The following is a 20,923-nucleotide window of genomic DNA, read 5'->3' on the forward strand; positions in this document are numbered from 1 at the left end:
TATATTTGCCAAATATAATTTCCAGAATTGATATGTAGAGAATTGGTCTAAGCAGATATGTTCTCTGATCCTATCAACCAGAATGTGAAGTAATTTCATTCAGTCCAGAAGAAAATACCCTGACCTAAAAGTTGTTCCACTGCAAAAGTGGTAGTTTGATTCTGTTCTTTTCCATTTTGGCTTTGAAATAAAGACTACTTTTGGTTACTCATCTTTGTCAGCTCATCCTAAAAGCTTGGTTTATCTTTGAAAGAGATTCTTGAATTTGAGGGAAGGAACCCATACGTACATTCAAGCAGCCTATTTACAACATATGCTTCTGTAAAGGTATAGGAATCCTGCCAGTTTTTCCAGTCCTCTCATAAGTACTGTGTTTGTCAGCAGTTTCTCTATCTTTGTGTATTTTTGCAGATAAATGTAGAATAATCAATAATCTTTTAACCAATTTTAATAGTGTGATATTTTCCTGTTGTCTAATTGCACAATCTACATATATATCAGAACTTTGGTTGTGTTTAAATGTTAGATCTGGCCATTCAATAAATATGCTGGATGCAGTTCATAATCTTGGTTATATAACAGAAGCTGGTGTCAATCTATATTCCTTTTTGTGCAAAGAGAGAGCACTGAGTAGCGCAGGTCGACGCAAAGCAGGTACCAATCATTTGAAGACAAAGAACAATGTGGACTGAGATGCTACTATTACTTAAGAAATGAGGTTTAAATTGGCTCTTTAAGAGAAATGCATTGACATATAATTTGGGGAGATTTTGATTACCACTATTGGAAATATGTAGCAAACTAAAGCAGAGAATGAGACTTTTGGTGGAAAATGAGTGGTTATAGATAGAACATGACCAAGGAGGGGAGTTAAGACTGTTGCAGCTACTGCTGTGAATATCCATTGTAAAGTGCCATCGTCACCTGAAGGGATCAGCTCTAAAACTTTGAATCATCCATTCTCAGGAAAAGTATTTCCACCCTTACTAATAAAGACAATTCTACATCTTGTGATGATGGTATTAGAGGAGGTTAGCTAGATCAAGGGCTACAAACATTGTAGAGAACATAAGGGCCTCTTGAATGCAGTCAGAGTATATAATAAATAACATGACTCCAAGATCAGTCTTCCGAATAGCGAATCTGCAAGGCATTCTGTGTCCTTAGATCCTGCACTTTTTTAGGGGCTCTGGCAGATATTTAAAACAATCTTGTCAATGGGTGAAATACAGAGGATTAGAGGATACCAATGTTCTTCTGTTTTTTTAAGAAAGGCTTTAAAATTACACTGGAAAATTATAATCCAGTGATCCTGACATCAGTAGTGGGTGAGTTATTGGAAGATATTCCAATAACTTAAGATAAGGGATCAAATATACAAGTATTTGGATATTCAGGGACTGACGGGGTAGTCAATGTGCTAGGCCATGTCTAACCAATCTGATAGTTTTTCAGGGAAATTACCAGGGAAGTTGATGAAGGCAAGGCAGTAGATGTTGTTGACATGGACTTCAGCAAGGTCCCGCAAGGGAGGTTAACAAAGAAACAGAAAACCTACAGCACAATACAGGCCCTTAAGCCTACCAAGTTGTGCCGAACATGTCCCTACCTTAGAAATTACTAGGCTTATGTATAGCCCTCTATTTTTCTAAGCTCCATGTACCTATCCAAAAGTCTCTTAAAAGACCCTATCGTATCCACTTCCACCACCGTTGCCGGCAGCCCACACCACGCACTCACCACTCTCTGAGTAAAAAACTTACCTCTGTACCTACTCCCCAGCACCTTAAACCTGTGTCTTCTTGTGGCAACCATTTCAGCCCTGGGAAAAACCTCTGACTATCCACGCAATCACTGCCTCTCATCAGAGGTTGATCTGAAGGTTAATTTACTTCGCACTCAGGATGAGGTGGTTAATTGAATTAGATGTTGGCTTCATGGGAGTGGTAGGCCTCTCTGAGTGGAGGCTTGTGCCAGTGGTTTGCCTCAGGGATAGATGGTGGGTCCATTGTTGTTTGTCATCTATATCAATGATCTGGATGATAACATGGTAAACTGGATCAGCAAATTTGCAGATGACACCAAGATTGGTGGTGTAGTGGACAGCAAGGAAGACTATTAAAGCTTGCAGCAGGATCTGGACCATCTCAAAAAAAATGGCAAATGGAATTTAATGCAGACAAGTGTGAGGTGTTGCTTTTTGCAAGACAAACCAGGATAGGACTTACACAGTGAGTGGTAGAGCACAGAAACGTTCACTAGAACAGAGGAATCTGGAAATACAGATTCATAATTCATTGAAGATGGCGTCACAAGTTGATAGGACCGTAAAGAGATCTTTTGGCACATTGGCCTTCGTAAATCAAGTGTTGCTTACAGGAGTTGGGATGTTATGTTTAAGATGTTGGAGTATTGTGTAAAGTTCTGGTTACCTACCTACAGAAAAGGTATTAATTAGTTTGAAAAAGTAGAGAAAATTTACAAGGATATTGCCAGGACCTGAGGACCTAAGTTATAGGGAAAAGTTGGATAGCTTAGGAATAGTTTTGTTTCCTAGAGCATAGGAGAATGAGAGATTTGATAGAAGTATAAAAATATGAAGGGTATAGATAGGGTAAATACAAGTGGGCTTTTACCACTAAGGTTGATTGAGAAAGTCGGGTGTTAATGGTGAAAAGAGAACATGAGGGGGAGAAGTGGTGGATTCAGGTTTGATTTCAATGTTTAAGAGGAGGCTGAGGTCCTTTGGAGTGTGCAGGCCTCTCCTTCACACGTTCTACCAGTCTGTTGTCAGCAGTACAATCTTCTATGTGGTGGCGTGCTGGGGCAATGGCATCAACATGGGTGATGCCAACAGAAAGGCTGGCTCTGTTTTAGGAGTCAAACTAGACACACTGGAGGCTGTGGAAGAACAAAGGCCCCTATGAAAATCCTGGCAATTCTGGACAATGTTTCTCACCCTCTGCATGCCAGCTTTATGGAACAGAGGAACACTTAAAAGTAATAGATCAGGACAACAACGCTGTCCCAAAGAGCACTCATTGGGCTCTATAACAGATCATCCTATAGCCAGGGAAGTGCTAACACCCTCCTCTTAAGACTGTTCTGAGGTAACTTATTTTTTCTTTTTTTTTGTTACATATCTCCTAATACAGTACTTGTACATCAGTGCACTTGTAATGCTAGTGTGGCACTGCAGTTTCCTTTGGGATCAATAAAGCATCTATCTAGCTATAGAAAAACTGTTGAAAAGTTATTTAAATTAATTGTTAAATAATTACAAAAACAATTTTAATTTGAGTTTTTTTTTAATGAAATCCTGAGAGTCACTTCAAATGAATGATACTGCGCTGAAGCACCGTTCCTCTCCTCCGATGGTTCGGGGGCTGGCCGTGCCAACAACGGCTGGGCTGCCATACCAGGTCATTTCACCAACAGCAGCGAAATCTGGCAAATAGTTTTAAAATCAGACATTCCAAAAATGTGTTCATTGTAAAGTATTTGGCTGGGAATGCGTCTTGAGAATCTTTTTGTCATTAAGTGAGTGCACCCTGCTCCTCTGTTCATTTCCCGTGCAGATTGGAGAGCAGGCGCGCAGGCGTCCAGCCCGTACTCCCGGAAGCGTTTCTGCAGACTCCCCGTCAGACCGAGTCGATGTGAGAGGTGATTCTGGTTCTCCCGACCTCCGGCGATGGCATCGGGGTGAGTGATAACCTGCCAGGAACAAACTCGTGATTGCAAAGCGATTTCTAAAACTTGTGCTTGTCCTGGTATTTTGAGGTTGCATACTAGACTTGTCGCTAATCTCAATGTTCATCTGGCTAGGAGGTGCTTGCTGAGCTGCTTTTGCTTATATTGTTCCGTGATCTCTTCCATCCGTGGTGTCTTTCTCGAACCAGATCAAGATGTTAGGTAAGTCAAATACTGTACTATGATCCCTGCAAAAGTAAACCCTATCAGACAATCTATGTAAGTAAGGAGAACTGCAAATGCTGAAAACCTGTGACCTGAAAAAAAAACCGATATTGCTAGAAAATCGCAATAGGTCAGACACCATCTGTGTGGTGGGACAGTTAAAATTGCAAGGTCCGGGACATTTGATTAGAATTTTCTCTGACGAAGAGTTTCAGATTGGGAATGTTAACTTTTTCTACAAGTGCCGCCTGCTTTGCAAGATGCTTCAGCATTTTCGGGTTTTGTTCCGTCAAACTGTTCGTTTGACGCGCTTTGGAGCGTTTAGTCTGTCAGGGCCACACTTTATTCCAAATATAGTCAGGGTACATTTTTAATGAACTTTCAGCACAAGCTGAAAAAGAAATGCAGAAGAGATTCCGCAGATGCTGAAAATCTAGAGCAACCCGTTCAACCAGGATAAAATACTGGTGGAATTAAGCAGGTAAAATCAGAATCAGGTTTATTATCACCGGTATGTGTCATGAAATTGGTTAACTTAGCAGCAGCAGTTCAATGCAATACATAATCTAACAGAGAGAGAGAAATAGTAAGTAAATGCTGCTGATAATAAACCTGATTCTGATTCTGAAATAAGTAAATTACACTGTGCATATATTGAATAGATTAGAAATCATAGTAAAAACAGAAATAATACATATTTTAGAAGTGAGGTGGTGTTCAAGGGTTCAATATCCATTTAGGAATTGGATGGCAGAGGGGAAGAAGCTGTTCCTGAATCGCTGAGTGTGTGCCTTCAAGTTTCTGTACCTCCTACCTGATGGTAACAGTGAGAAAAGGACACGCCCTGAGTGCTGAGGGTCCTTAATAATGGACACTGCCTTTCTGAGACACTGCTCTTTGAAGACGTGGTGTGTACTTTGTAGACTAGTACCCAAGATGGAGCCAACTAGATTTACAACCCTACTACAGCTTCTCTCGGTCCTGTGCAGTAGCCTCTCCATACCAGACAGTGATGCGGCCTGTCAGAATACTCCGTGACAGGCTTCTGTGGAAATGAACAAGCATTCCACATTTCAGCTGAGCCCCTTCCTTGGGACTGGAAAAGAAATGGGAGGAAGTGAGGATAAGCAGGTTGGGGTGGGGGTGCAGGTGGAGGACAAGTTTGAAGATGATATGTGAAACCAGGTGGGTGGGGGAGGGGGGGCGAGGTAAGAAGCTGGGAATTGATAAGTGGAAAACGCAATTAGCCCATGCATACTTTAATATAAATTGGTTTATCATTTAAACTTGTCTTGCATTAGGTTCTCACAGATAAATTCATTACAATGGTACATTGAGGTAGTACAAAATAAAAACAACAGGGAGCAGAATAAAATGTTACCAGGTAGATCGTGAGATCAAGAGTCCATCTTATAAGAGTCCATCTTATAGTACCAGGGAATCATTCAATAGTCTTCAATATCCTACTTTTAGTTATTTTGTGAATTCTTAGTATTTCTTGTCTCTAATAGTAAACGGTGTAATCTGTACAGAGGGGGATTCCATTTCTTAAGCAGCCACACCAGCTACACCAGCAAGCTTACAACCTTTGCGATATTTAGGGAACCTAGTAGTCTGTCCAGAGGAAGCAATACTCCGCATACACTTCTAATATATGGCATTCAGTGTTCTTAAAGTGGTCTCCTCTGTGAAGGAGACACCCAGTGCAAATAGAGTGACTGCTTTGCTGAGCATCATTGTTCAGTGTGCGTGGTCAGCCATTTTAATTCCTGGTACAGCTCTCACTCCCGTCTGTGGTCTGCAGCAGTATAAGAGCCCCAATGCAGAGAACACCAACGCCTCACCTTCCACCTGGGCACATAGCAGCCTTCCAGACTCACTATTGAATTCTCCATCTTCCGATTACCTCAACCCCCCCGTCTGTATCAGAACCGGCTATTTCTACCACAAGTTAACCATCGGTATTTACTTGGGATTTTCTGGTTTTATTCTACACTTCCAGTTTCTGCTGATTTTTTTTTTGTTCACTGAGAAATGAATTGTAGATGCACTTTTTCTTCATTCTAAAGTTGTTTCTAGATAATAGAATTTGATGAAATAAATTTGTCTGATACCGCTAAAGCTGCAATTTTGACTTTTTGGCAATTCTTCCAAGAGAAGGAAATCTGCTCTGCTTTGAACACAAGAAATGGAAATAGATTTAAGCCATTTAGCCCCAGTGTAGAAGAGCACAGTTGTTTTTGTATGTCAGCTCTACCTTTCTGCACAAACCCAAGATAATTTAGTTCTTTAATCATCTTGAAATTCTCTCATCTCCCAGTTAACTTTTCTAATTGTTTCAGTATTATGCAGTATATGGGCCGCAACTTCCTGATTTTGTGTTGCTAAACTCTTTAGAATGGTTTCTTATATTGCAGGGCATTTGTGGTTTGCCTTTCCTGACATAAATGATGACAGAGAGAAGACACAAGAGACCACAGATTTTAGAATCTGGTGAAATTCAATCCCGATGTAGGGGCTTGATCCAAAATGATGCATGGCCCTCTATGGATGCTGCATGAATTGCTGAGTTCCTCCAGCAGTTTGTGTGTTGCTGCCATGGTTGCATATAGAATTTGTGAAGAAGTTTCTTAAAAACACAGCCCTGATTAATGTCAATTGGTGGATGACAGTTCCTTGACTCTTGCCAGCATTTGTCATTGTCACTCAACATCCAAGTCCTAATGATTGGAAGTGCTTTATAAGTTGATACAGAAAAGCTTTACATAAGCCTGTTGGAATTCTGCATTATTATGTATTTATTTTCTTGCTTAGCAATACAGCACTATTGGATCTGACTGTTTAATTCTTAGATTAAACTGTTTAATTGTTATCTCCTTTGCAGTTTAACAATTATCTTCATGTATTTTAAGTAGCTCATATGCATATAACAGTGTACTATGCCGCTAGCAGCGATGCAAAGTATAGTTCTGGAAAGCTCTGGAAGCTTCTTTATTTGTATTACTTGAATAAGTTCTTTCTCATTGGAAAAAGAGCTTTGACCAGTGGTCAATCCAGACATGAAGTTTGGAGAAAAGGAGACTTCAATCAGGTCCACTGTCCGAGGACCAAAAAGTGGCAGCAAGAAGGAACTTTGACCAGCAATCAGTCGGCATTTGGGATTGATTAGTAAGAGCAAATTAAAGGAAGATGGACAAGCACACTGGCCTTTGGTGGAGTGGACATGGAGTGGTGATCTTGAGGCTTTAGCTCTTCGAGGTTTCATCAAAGAGAAGCTTCAGTCAGAGAAAGCAAAGGAAAGAAAAGCTCAAGTTTTTTTTCCCTTCTCTTCTTTATATCTGCACAGCTAGGACAGTTGAGATGCTAGGCAGGAAGGTGTTGTATTTGAATGCGTGCAGTGTACAGAATAAGGTAGAAGAACTTGTAGCACAGTTACAGATTGGCAGGTATAATCACTGAATCACAGATGGAAGATTATAGCTGGGAGTTTAATGTCCAAGGATGCACATTGGATCGAAAGGGTAGGCAGGAAGGCAGAGGGGGTGGCATTGCTCCGTTGGTAAAATATGAAATCAAATCATTGGAAAGAGGTGACATAGGGTCAGAAGGTGTTGAATCATTGTGGATAGAGCTAAGGAACTGCAGGGGTAAAAATACCCTGAAGGGAGTTGTGTACAGACCCCCAAACAGTAGTAAGGATGTGGCCTACAAACTACAAAGGGAGATAGAAAACACATACCAAAAGGGCAATATTACAATCATCATGGGGGATTTCAATATGCAGGTAGATTGGGAAAATCAGGTTGCAGCTGGGTTACAGGAGGGGGAATTTCTAGATTGCCGGCAAGATGACTTTTTAGAGCAGCTCATGGTTGAGCCCACTAGGGGATCAGTATTCTGAATTGGGTGTTGTGCAATAACCAGAATTGCTTAGAGACTATAAGGTAAAAGAACCCTTCTTTGATGATCGTGATATGATCAAATTCACCCTGAAATTTGAGAAGGGCAAGCTAAAGTCAGATGTATCAATCTTACAGAAGAGGAAAGGGAATTACAGAGACATAAGAGAGGAGTTGGTCAGAAATAATTGGAAAAGAACACTGGCAGGGATGATGGCACAGTAGCAATGGCTGGAATTTTTGGAAGCAAAGGCACAGGATATATACATCCCAAAGAGGAAGATGTAATCTAAAGGCAAGATGACACAACTATGACTAACAAGAGAAGTCAAAGCCATCATAAAAAGCCAAAGAGAGGGCATATAATAAAGCAAAAATTAGTGGGAAGCTTTCAAATACCAACAGAAAGCAACTAAAATGTCATTAAGAAGGTAAAGATGGAATAGGCTAGCCAGTAATAGTAAAGAAAATACCAAAGATTTCTTCAGATAGATTCATAAAGTGTAAAAGAGGGGTGAGAGTGGAGATTGGACCTCTGGAAAACAATGCTGGAGAGGTAGTAATGGGGGGTGACAAAATGGCAGATGAACTGAATAAGTATTTTGCATCACTGTGGAGAATGCTAGTAGTGTGCTGGAAGTTCCAGGTGTCGGGTCATGAAGTATGTGTTGATCTTGTGTACTTGGATTTTCAGAAGGCCTTTGACAAGGTGCCACACGTGAGGCTGCTTAACAAACTACGAGACCATGGTATTAGAGGAGAGATTCTAGCATGGATAAAGTAGTGGCTGATTGGCAGGGGGCAAAGAGTGGGAATAAAGGGAGCCTTTTCTGGCCTTTTCTGTGGTGTTCCAATTTTTTTTACGTTATATATTAATAATTTGGGTGATAGAATTGATGACTTTATTGCAAAGTTTGCAGACAGTATGAAGATAGGTGGAGGGGCAGGTAGTTTTGGGGGAAGTAGAGTGGCTACAGAAGGACTTAGATTGGAGAATGGCCAAAGAAATGGCAGATGGAATATAGTGTCGGAAAGTGTATGGTCATGCACTTTGGTATAAAAAATGAAAGGATTGACTATTTTCTAAATGGAGTAAAAAGGTCCAGAATATAAAAGCAAAGATGTAATGTTGATACTTTATAAAGCACTGTTGGGGCCTCACATATTTTGAGCAGATTTGGGCCCATTAGCTTAGAAAGGATATGCTAAAACTGGAGGGGGTTCAAAGGAGGTTCACGAAAATGATTCCAGGATTGAATAACTTGTCATATGAAGAGCTTTTGATGGCTCTGGGCCTGTATTCACTGGAATTCAGAACAATGAAGGCTGACCTCATTGAAACCTATGGAATGATGAAAGGCCTTGACAGAGTGGATGTGGAGAGGATGTTTCCTGTGGTGGGAATGCCTAAGAGGATACAACCTCAGAATAGAGGGGCATCCTTTTAGAACAGAGATGAGATGAATTTCTTTAGCCAGAGAGTGGTGAATCTGTGGAATTCTTTGCCACAGGCAGCTGTGGAAGCCAAGTCTTTATGTATATTTAAGGCAGACATTGAAAGATTCTTGATTGATTAGGGCACAAAGGGATACAGGGTGAAGGCAGGAGATTGGGTCTGAGAGGAAAATTGGATCAAATGCTGGAGCAGGCTTGATAGGTCAAATGGCCTAATTCAGCTCCTATATCTTATGGTTAACTTGGTACTGCAATATTCAAATAATAGCTTTCTAATTGGTTAATTCTTATCTATAAATCTGAATGAAATGTTTCCTTATCTCTTTGAGTATAAAATTGCTAAACACAAAGCAGCACATCTTAGTATCTTTAATCTTAGCTTTCTCCTCACTGGTGGACCCCTATCACTGTCTGTTGAACTGTACTCTGTTCTATGAAAACAATCATGAAGCAACAAACTTTGCACCTTTTCATGAGTTCCTAAAGAATCTTGGATCCTAAACATCAGAATCCGACAATTGGCATAGGCAGCTGAATATTACGGAGTTTAGGACTTGGAACAAATGAAGACAAAGGAGGAATTTTTAGCGCACCACAAGAAGGGTAAGAACTTCCTCTGCTCCCCTGTTGTCTGAGAGAGAAAGGGTTTTTGTTTCGAATATCAGGTGGAAATTAGGATTGAGAACTGCTGTGCTCCTACTTAAAAAGCAAAACAGTTGGGAAAATATTGGTTGCAATCTATTCGGTCACACTTTATTTTGGTCGCTAGTTGATCTATTAAAAATATTGGGTTTATATCTACTTGGCTGTGATCTATTTGATTGTTGAATCAACCTATTTGGTTGCTGGATCCATCTGTTTAGTTACAATCTGGTAATATTTCAGGATCGTATATGAATTAAGAGCAAATCCAACAATGGCCAAAGTCATGAAATTTACGAAGAGCTCTTAACTGCAGAAGTCTGATACAATTAATGAAAAAGTCCAGACTAAAAATACCAACAAAGTTAAGTTTATTAAGAAGGCCTGTGTTAAGATCCAGAAAATGCCTACTACTGATTTAGAGATATGATAGCGTGGTTGGTTTTATTGAATGTATGAGCAATTGAAAGAGTTAATAGACTCATAGAAAAGTACAGCATAGAAACAAGCCCTTCAGCCCATCTAGTCCATGTTGAAACCATTCAAACTGCCCACTCCCATCAACCTGCACCAAGACCATTGCCCTCCGTACCCCTACCATCCATGTACCTATTCAAACTTCAGTGTTGAAATTGAGCTCGGTTGTACTGGCAGCTCATTCCACACTCTCACGATCCTCTGAGTGAAGAAGTTTCCCCTCATGTTCCCTTTAAATTTTTCACCTTTCACTCTTAATCCATAACCTCTCGTTGCAGTGGAGAAAGACTGGTTTGCGTTTATCCTACCTAAACCCTTTTATAAAATTTCCTCTCAATCGTCAATGCAGTCCTAACCTATACAGTCTTTCCTTTTTTGCACCTCCATTTTTATCTCTCATACGATATGTGGATGCTGTCCTAATTGCATCTGAAGCTGCAGACCAGCATGAACACGATGTGCTTTATTTGTTTGGTTATCTATCCTCCAAAGGTCACAAAGCAAACACACATTTGCAACAAGAGGAAGTAATTTACTTGGGACAAAATATTTCGAGTCAAGACAAATCATGTCAAGTCACTTTTATTGTCATTTCGACCATAACTGCTGGTACAGTACATAGTAAAAATGAGACAACGTTTTTCAGGACCATGGTGTTACATGACACAGTACAAAAACTAGACTGAACTACGTTAAAAAGACAATACAGAGAAAGCTACACTAGACTACAGACCTACACAGGACTGCGTAAAGTGCACAAAAACATTGCAGGCATTACAATAAATAATAAACAGGACTATAGGGCAAGGTGTCAGTCCAGGCTCTGGGTATTGAGGAGTCTGATAGCTTGGGGGAAGAAACTGTTACCTAGTCTGGTTGTGAGAGCCCCAATGCTTCAGAGCCTTTTCCCAGATGGCAGGAGGGAGAAGAGATTGTATGAGGGGTGCATGGGGTCCTTCATAATGCTGTTTCCTTTGCAGATGCAGCGTGTAGTGTAAATGTCCGTGATGGCGGGAAGAGAGACCCTGATGATCTTCTCAGCTGACCTCACTATCCGCTGCAGGGTCTTACGATCTGAGGTGGTGCAATTTCCGAACCAGGCAGTGATGCAGCTGCTCAGGATGCTCTCAATACAACCCCTGTAGAATTTGATGAGGATGGGGGGTGGGAGATTGACTTTCCTCAGCCTTCGCAAAAAGTAGAGACGCTGCTGGACTTTCTTTGCTATGGAGCTGGTGTTGAGGGACCAGGTGAGATTCTCTGTCAGGTGAACATCAAGAAAATTGGTGCTCTTTCCGATCTCTACCGAGGAGCCGTCGATGTTCAGCGGGGAGTGGTCGCTCTGTGCCCTCCTGAAGTCAACAACCATCTCTTTTGTTTTGTTCACATTAAGAGACAGGTTGTTGGCTCTGCACCAGTCCGTTAGCCGCTGAACCTCCTCTCTGTAAGCTAACTCGTTGTTCTTGCTGATGAGACCCACCACGGTCGTGTCATCGGTGATCTTGATGATATAGTTCGAGCTGTGTGTTGCAGCACAGTCATGGGTCAGCAGAGTGAACAGCAGTGGACTGAACACACAGCCCTGGGGGGCCCCCGTGCTCAGTGTGATGGTGTTGGAGATACTGCTCCCGATCCGGACTGACTGAGGTCTCCCAGTCAGGGAGTCTAGGATCCAGTTGCAGAGGGAGGTGTTCAGGCCCAGTAGGCTCAGCTTTCCAATCAGTTTCTGAGGGATGATTGTGTTGAATGCTGAACTGAAGTCTATGAACAGCATCCGAACGTATGTGTCTTTTTTGTTCAGGTGGGTTAGGGCCAGGTGGAGGGTAATGGCAATGGCATCATCTGTTGAGCTGTTGGGATGGTACATAAACTGCAGGGGGTCCAGTGAGGGGGGCAGCAGGGTCTTGATATGCCTCATGACGAGCCTCTCAAAACACTTCCCCAAATAAACAGGAAATCAATGAGGATTGTGCAAAAACCATTGAATCAGCAAAGCCTCTTACACCAATTCAGCAACTTCGGTCATTTCTGGGTTTGTGCAATTATGACAGAGCATGGGTCGATTTATATGCTGAAATTGCTCAACCGGTCAACAATCTGCTGATGGGCTATGAATGCTGAGACAACCCTGTGACTTAATGAAGAACAACTGAAAGCATTTCAGACTTTAAAGACATTGTGTACTGCATCTGCATTAGGAATCATTGGTACAGATAGACTATTTATCCTGAATGTCAACAATAAACATGGCTTCATGATGACAGACTTAACTCAAGAACATAGAGACCAACAAAGCCCTGTTGGTTATTACTCTGTTAGGTTAGTTAATATAGCATTAAAGTGGGGTTCATGTTTGCAAGCAGAGCAGGCAACCCATCTGGCAGTCATGGCTGTTCCTAGCATTGTGCTGCATCAAACTTCAAACGTTTGATGTCCACCCTCTGTACACACTTTACTGACAATGAACAGGACCTCTCAGGTAACAGCTACTCAGCGGTCCAAGTGGTCTACCGTTCTTTGGGGCACCTAATATCATCATTCAGCGAGCAAGTCTGGCTACTCTGTTACCATTGGACACAGAAGACAATGATGACCATGACTGTGAAAAGACAAATTATTACAAAGAAGTGCCTTTATTGAACCTGGATCTGATTCTGTACTCTGATTGAGAGAGGAATTGGAATGGCTGGGTGAGCAGTTGTTTCTGAAACTGAAATGCTGGCGTCAGGAAGCATAGCTCCTGGTACCTCTGTGCAATAGGCTTTAATAAAGCCTGTAAACAGGCAGAAGGAAGATCAGCTAATATCTACACTAATTCTCAATTTTCTATTCACTAATTCTCTTTTGGAGTTATTCATGACTTTGGAAACTTATGGAGACAAAGATGATTTCTTATGACCTTAGGAACCCCAATCAAGAACTTACGGATGTCATACAACTGTGTTCAGAAGTTGGTGTATTAAAATGTAAAAGCTACTCCAAAATGACTACAATGGAAAGGCAGCATAGGAACGAGTAAAAGAGGTACCAAAGGCGTATGCAGTGAATGTGACAACTGGAATTACAGAAACGAATTTGAACTCGGTATCACAAACAAACATACTCGATGTCCAAGCAATGCAAACTCAATGCTCTTCACAGAATAAAGGTTCCAAATGGAGAGAGATGGGAGTGAGTATGGAGATATGGCAACAGTCACAGACTGGTAGTCCCAACTATGTTGCTTCCTCATCTGGCACAACAAATACACACTCTGGGACACATTGGAGTGGAAAAGATGATCAACAGATTCTCCTAATGGTGGTGGAATCCAAAGTCCAGCGCACAAGCTCAATAAACATTTGAGAGATGCATGACATGCCAGAAAATGAAAGCTGGAGCTGTATAGGAGCTACCACAATTAAATGCTCCTACCCTACGTGGTCCATTTTCACACTTACAAGTGGACTCTTTACCAAAGTCTCAAGGATACGCAGGTATACTATTAATAGTGGACAAGTTTTCAAGAAGTGTGAAAGCTATTGCAGCAAAGGAAAGCCACTGCTTCTGTTACGATGAGGCCACATTAAGGTTGGAGAAGTAATGGCTTCCCTTCTTTCCTTTCTATTCTATTTCATAGAAACATAGAAAATAGATGCAGGAGTAGGCCATTCGGCCCTTCGAGCCTGCACCGCCATTCAGTATGATCATGGCTGATCATCCAACTCAGAGCCCTGTACCTGCTTTCTCTCCATACCCCCCGATCCCTTTAGCCGCAAGGGCTGTATCTAACTTCCTCTTAAATATAGCCAATGAACCGGCCTCGACTGTTTCCTGTGGCAGAGAATTCCACCGATTCACCACGCTCTGTGTGAAGAAGTTTTTCCTCATCTCGGTCCTAAAAGGCTTCCCCTTTGTCCTTAAACTGTGACCCCTCGTTCTGGACTTCCCCAACATTGGGAACAACCTTCCTGCATCTAGCGTGTCCAATCCCTTCAGAATTTTAGATGTTTCAATAAGATCCCCCCTCAATCTTCTAAATTCCAGTGAGTATAAGCCTAAAAGTGAAAGTTCCACTTTAACCCCTTCTCCTCCTCTGTCCATCACCTCCCTCTGGTGCCCCTTCTCCTTCCCTTTCTTCTGTGGTTCACTGCCTTCTATTACCCATTACCTCTTCCACCTATCACCTCCCAGTTTACTTAATTCTTCGTCACCTGGTCTCGCCTATCACCAGCCAGCTTGTACACCTTCCCCTCCCCCACCATGTTATTTTGGCTCCTGCAGTTTTCCTTTCCAGTTCTGATGAAGGGTCTTGGCCCAAAATACCAACTGTTCATTCCTCTCCATGGATGCAGAGCACTTTGTGTGAATCGCTATAGTGTGCAAGTTTTAGACTATAAGACAGAAGAGCAGAAGTAGGCCATTTGACCCGTTGAGTCTGTTCCACGATTCCATCATGGCTGATTTATTCACCCTCTCAACCCTATCCTCTTGCCTCCTCATCCTAGAATCCTTTAATGCTCTGACCTATCAAGAACTTGTCAACCTCTGCTTTAAATATACTCAGTGACTTGCCTCCATAGCCCTCTGTGGCAATGAATTCTACAGGTTCACTACTGCCTGGCTGAAGAAATTCCTCATCATCTCTGTTCTAAATGGGCGTTCTTCGATTCTGAGCCTGTGCCCTCTGGTTCTAGGTTCACTCAAATTAGAAAAAAATTTTCTCCAAATCCACTCTATCTAGGTCTTTCAATGTTCGATAGGTTTCAGTGAGCTCCCCCCTCATTCTTCTAAGTGAGTACAGGCCCAGAGCCATACAATAACCCTTTTGTTACTGGAATTATTCTCATGAATCTCTTGCACCCTCTCCAATGAAAGCACGTCTGTTCTTAGATATAGGGCTCATAATACTCCACAAATGCAGTCTGGCCAATGCCTTATAAAGCCTTAGCATTACATCCTTGTTCTTGTATTCTAGTCCTCTTGAAATGAATGCTAACATTACATTTGCCTTCCTTACCACTGACTCAACCTCCACATTAACCTGTAGGAAATCCTGCACAAGGACTCCTTTTGCACCTCTGATTTTTGAATTTTCTCCCCGTTTAGAAAATAGTCTACGCTTTTACTTCTTCCATTCTATCAGCTTCTTCTGTGCCCATTCTCCCAATTTGTCTTCCTGCAGACTCCCTGCTTCCTCGACACTATCACCCCTTTGTATCATCCGCAAACTAGGCCACAAAGCCACCAATTCCATCATCCAAATCATTGACGTACAGCATGAAAGGAAGCAGTCCCAACACCAACCCCTGTGGAATACCACTAGTCAGCACAGCCCAACCACAAAAGGCCCCCTTTATTCCCACTCTTTGCCTCCTACCTGTCGGCCAATTTTCTATCCATGTTAGTATCTTTCCTGTAATAGCGTGGGCTCTTGTTAAGTGGTCTGATGTGCATACCTTGTCAAAGGCCTTCTGAAAATTGAAGTGAACAACATCTACCGACTGTCCTTTGTCTGTCTTGCCTGTTACTTCCTCAAAGAATTCCAGCAGAGTTCCCTTTAAGGAAACCACACTGACTATGGCCTATTTTATCATTTGCCTCCCAAGTTCCCCAAAATCTCAGCCTTAATAATGGACTCCAACATCTTCCCAGCCACTGAGGTCAGGGTAACTGGTCTATAATTTCCTTTCTTCTGTTCCCCTTCCTGCTTAAGTAGTTAAGTGACATTTGCAATTTCTGAGTCGCCTGGAACCATTCTAGAATCTCATGATTCTTGGAAGATCATTACTAATACCTTCTGCAATCTCTTCAGCTAACTTTTTCAGGACAATGGGGTACAGTCCACCTTATCCAGGTGACTATCTACCTTCGGCACTTCCAGCTTCCCAAGCACATTCTTCTTAGTAATAGCAACTGCTCACTTCTGCCCCAACACTCTTGAATTTCTGGCATATCGGTAGAGTCTTCCACAGTGAAGACTGACGCAAAATATTTATTAAAATTGCCCGCCACTTCTTTGTACCCCATTATCCACCTCTCCAGCATAATTTTCCAGGGTTCCGATAATCCACTCTCACCTCTCTTTTACTCTTTATGCTGTATATTTGAAAAAAACTTTTGATATCTTTTATATTATTGGCTAGCTTTCCTTCATATTTAATCTTTTCTCTCCTGATAACTTTTTAGTGGCCTTTTGTTGTATTTTTTTAAAGCTTCCCAATCTTCTAACTTCCCACTGATTTTTACTATATTATATGCCCTCTGTAATGCTTTTACGCTCTATTTGACTTCCCTCGTCAGCCATGGTTTTCTCATTCTCCCTTTATAATATTTCTTCATCTTTGAGATGCATCTATTCTGTGCCTTCTGAACTGCCCCCAGAAACTCCAGCCATTGTTTTTCTGCTGTCATCTCTGCTCGTGCCCCTTCCAATCAACTTTAGCTAGCTCCTCTCTCGTGCCTCTGTAGTTCCATTTACTCCACTATAATCCTGATAAGATAAAACTTTATTTATTCCGAAGGAAATTATTGTTGCAAGATTGCACAGAAATATATACTTTATACAAATATGCATTAAAAAATAGCGCAAAATGCAGATGTGCAATGAAACCATATATTTATACATCTGACTTAAGCTTTTCCCTCTCAAATTGCAGGGTGAATTCTATCATGTTATGACCACTGCCTTCTAAGCTTTCTTTAACTTAATCTGCCTTATCAATTCTGGTTCATTACACATCATTCAATGCAGAATTATCTTTCCCCTAGTGGGCTCAACCACAAACTGCTCTAAAATGCCACCTCTACAAATTCAGTCTCTTGTGTCTGCACCAAACTGATTTTCCCAATCGATCTGCACTTTGAAATCTCCCGCAACTATTATAACATTGCCCTTTTTACATGCCTTTTGTATTTCCCAATGTAATTTTTATCCCACACCCTGGCTACTGTTTGAAGGTCTGTATGTAACTCCCATCAGGGTCTTTTTACCCTTGCAGTTTCTTAAGGATTCTACATCTTTTCAAGGATATGATTTCATTTTTTACCAACAGAGCTACCCCACCCTTGGTCTACCTACCCGTCCTTTTGGTACAATTGGACGTGAAGCTCCTACCTATAATCTTCTTTCAGCCACAGCTCAGTGATGCCACAACATCATACCTGCCAATCTTTAAATGCGCTACAAGACCTTTTTCCATTCAAATATAACACCTTCCATCCTGTATTCATCACCCTTTTCAATTTTGCCCCCAAGTTGCACTTAAACTCATCCCACTGACTGCAATTTTGCTCTATCATCCTCCCTCAGTCTGCATCTACTTGTATACCAACTGTCCCATTGCTCTGGTTCCCATCCCCCTGCCAACTTAGTGTAGGTTAGTATTGTTCAGGAGACCAGGTGTCAATGCGAGTCCCCTCAGGACCCAATGGTGAGAAAATAGGAGCTGAAGTTTACTGAGTATAGAGAATTGGAAACTGACTATGCCAGTTTTGGAGTAGTCACATCAAGAAATGATAATGGCATAGATGAGGTTTTTAACTGAAGTATGGACAGAGGAAGTTAATGTCATGATGCCAGAATGTTTGGCTTGCAATGAGTCACAAAGGACACTTGATTGCAAAACACATTGATTCAGACTAAGGAAGGTGGACTTGGTGGCAGATGTATGTAGCAGAGACCAAATATCATTTTAGCATTATAGCTAATCAATCCCAGTGACCACACATTTTAATTTCACGTCCCATTCCCATTCTGATATGTCTATCCATGGCCTCTTCTATTGTCAAAATGAATCCAAACTCAGGTTGGAGGAACAACACCTTATATACCGGCTGGGTAGCCTCCAACCTGATGGCATGAACATTGACTTCCCTAACTTCTGTTAATGCCCCTCCTCCCCTTCTTACCCCATCCCTGACATATTTAGTTGTTTGCCTGTTCTCCATCTCCCTCTGGTGCTCCCCCCCTTTCTTTCTCCTGAGGCCTCCCGTCCCATGATCCTTTCCCTTCTCCAGCTCTGTATCACTTTCGCCAATCACCTTTCCAGCTCTTAGCTTCATCCCACCCCCTCTGGTCTATTCCTATCATTTCACATTTCCCCCTCCCCCCACTACTTTCAAATCTCTTACTATCTTTCCTTTCGGTTAGTCCTGACGAAGGGTCTCGGCCTGAAACGTTGACAGCACTTCTCTCTGTAGATGCTGCCTGGCCTGCTGTGTTCTACCAGCATTTTGTGTGTGTTAATTGGATGAAATGATGGCTTTATCAAGCAGATTATATGACAAGCTGGAAGCTTGGAACTGGCTTCGCAGAGCTAGTGTGTTATATAACTGAAGGAGGAGTGGAGATGAGGGGTAAGTTGGATAGTTGGCTACACTTGGATGGTTAGAAGATTTCCCACTGACCTGCACTGCAGACAATAGAAGAGGGTATGACTCATCATACTTAGAGGCTGCAGAAATGCATTATGCCCATAGAGAATATTACTGTTTTAGTGCAGTTACAGGAAACTTATTGGAGAGACTGAGGTAAGGAGCATAAGAAAGATAAATATTTGGGAGGTACAAACTCATTTGATGGGATTGGGGGAGTTTGCAGTGACAGGAGACTCAAGTGGGGAATATTGATGCCAGCGATTAAAGCGGTGGGGCTCGCAGAGGCCGGAAGGGGGTGTACCTGAGGAAAAGGATGTGTTTATGTTATCAGCAACTTAGTAAAGGGGAAAGCTTCAAGAGGGAAGGTTGGAGAGAACAAATAAGAGGAAGTAACTTCAGCAAGAAAAAGTTGTGACCTTACAGCATGCTCCAGGGATAGTGGGTAGCATCAATCGACTTAACAGCAGTCGATGTAATGAATGGTAAATCTGTTGTGAACCGAGCATGCATCAGGTAACGTTAAAAAAGACAGCAATTGAAAACAGAACAGACTAATTACCATAATGGTATATACTAAGGGTGTTACCGTGTAGCAAACCATCAAAGCTGAACGGGTAATTGCACAAATGCATAGCAGTGTAGGTATTGTGAGGAATCAAATTCAAGTGTCACTTTCCCACTTGACTTGAGCCAACTTACAACTAATTTTGGATTACTTAATTATTTTATTTGACAATGGGCTTTCTATTAATGGGTGTGTAAATAGCAAACCTGGGAAATTCCTGAGTTTAAAGTATTGCAGAGGCCTTTTCTAATGTATTTGCTGGTTTTGTGCAGTCTTCCTGCCGGGTGGAAATACGTGGAGCGGGCTTCATCCACGGACCAAGTTCTTCTCACGTTTGCACTGAAACAGCAGAATGTCGATAAGCTGAAGGAAAAGCTGGAGCAATTATCCAACCCAGATTCTTCCCAGTATGGTAATCTGTTGTTCATTTGGTGACTTTTGCATTAGTATTGCTGAATGGTTTGGTGACTTTACTCAGCAAGTATTTAATCAATTTAAGTGCTTGGCATAAAATCTGGTGGTTACGTGAGGAAAATCTTTTCAGGCAGAGATCTGTCTGAAAGAATGGCAGATGGAGATTCCTTTATGGTTTTCAACAGGACATTGAATAATTTTTTGAAGATAATATTTACAGAGACATGGGAAAAGGACTGTTGCCCTAATACAAAAGTTAGCACAGACCCTGAATCTCTGCTGGAATAACTGATTCTAAAATAATTAAGAAATTGCTGCCTAGGTTGGATAAAACTTATCAATGTGTATTAAAATAAAAGGTGGAGATTAATCCACTCAAGGGCTTCACAAAGAAAAGAAATAGATGATATAAATGCTTCAGGAATGCAGCTGAGATGGTTAACAAAGGCCTGGGAGTGCTGGTAGAGATTGTGCTTTACATGTAGAACAAATACAACGATCACCAAAAATGAGGGATAGCGAATTACATCACTAAAATGGTGCTACAAAGTCTAGACATCATGCTTTAGTGAGTCATATAATGTAATAGAGTATCTGTCTCTGATCACCAAGGAACAAGTGTTTGTAGCAGTGGAGAAAAACTGCAGTTCAATCCTCAGGGTGAGAGATTTGTGTTGTCATGAAAGGCTAGTGAGTACAGGACCAAATTATTTGGAAACATCTGTAACCATCACGTGGAATAAGTTTCACTCTGGGGAGCAGAGGCAAAACTTCTAGAATAATTTCAGAAACAATGGGATGCCTGCCAGGGAAGTTCTGGACATAGGGGATGAACCCATTTTGAATAGGTGAATTAGGAATTGAAGTTTTTACAATTTGTGTATTTATAGTCATAGAGCACTACAGCTCAGAAACAGGGCCTTTAGCCCAACTAGTCCATGGCAAACTATTGCTCTGCCTAGTTCCATTGACCCAGGCCTGGGTTACAGCCCATACGACTCCTCTTCATGTACTTATCAAACTTCTCTTCAATGTTGTTTTTATATTTCAGATTTCCAGCATTTGCTCTATGGCTTTTGTTGTGCCAAATCCAACAAACCAATTTAAAAGAATGTAACGCATCTGATTATATTTCCTCAGAGTAGATTTTTTAAATATTTAGTGACAATTTCTATGCTTTTAGGTGTTTTTTTTTTGT

The 20,923-nt window shown here is 41.5% G+C and overlaps 1 protein-coding gene across 1 annotated transcript in view; it reads left to right on the forward strand.

Annotated features, from left to right (window-relative positions):
* Positions 1-3,563: 3,563 nt before the first annotated feature.
* The window catches only part of tpp1 (tripeptidyl peptidase I), a 40,401-nt gene continuing 23,041 nt past the window's right edge, over positions 3,564-20,923 (forward strand). Inside the window, exons 1-3 of the mRNA XM_059959561.1 lie at positions 3,564-3,702; positions 3,826-3,912; positions 19,584-19,723. Of these exons, the coding sequence (XP_059815544.1) occupies positions 3,692-3,702; positions 3,826-3,912; positions 19,584-19,723 (238 nt within the window). The 5' untranslated portion in view covers positions 3,564-3,691. The remainder of the gene's footprint in view (positions 3,703-3,825; positions 3,913-19,583; positions 19,724-20,923) is intronic.

This window comes from Hypanus sabinus, chromosome 2 (genome assembly GCF_030144855.1).
Source record: "Hypanus sabinus isolate sHypSab1 chromosome 2, sHypSab1.hap1, whole genome shotgun sequence".
NCBI classification, from domain to species: Eukaryota; Metazoa; Chordata; class Chondrichthyes; order Myliobatiformes; family Dasyatidae; genus Hypanus; species Hypanus sabinus.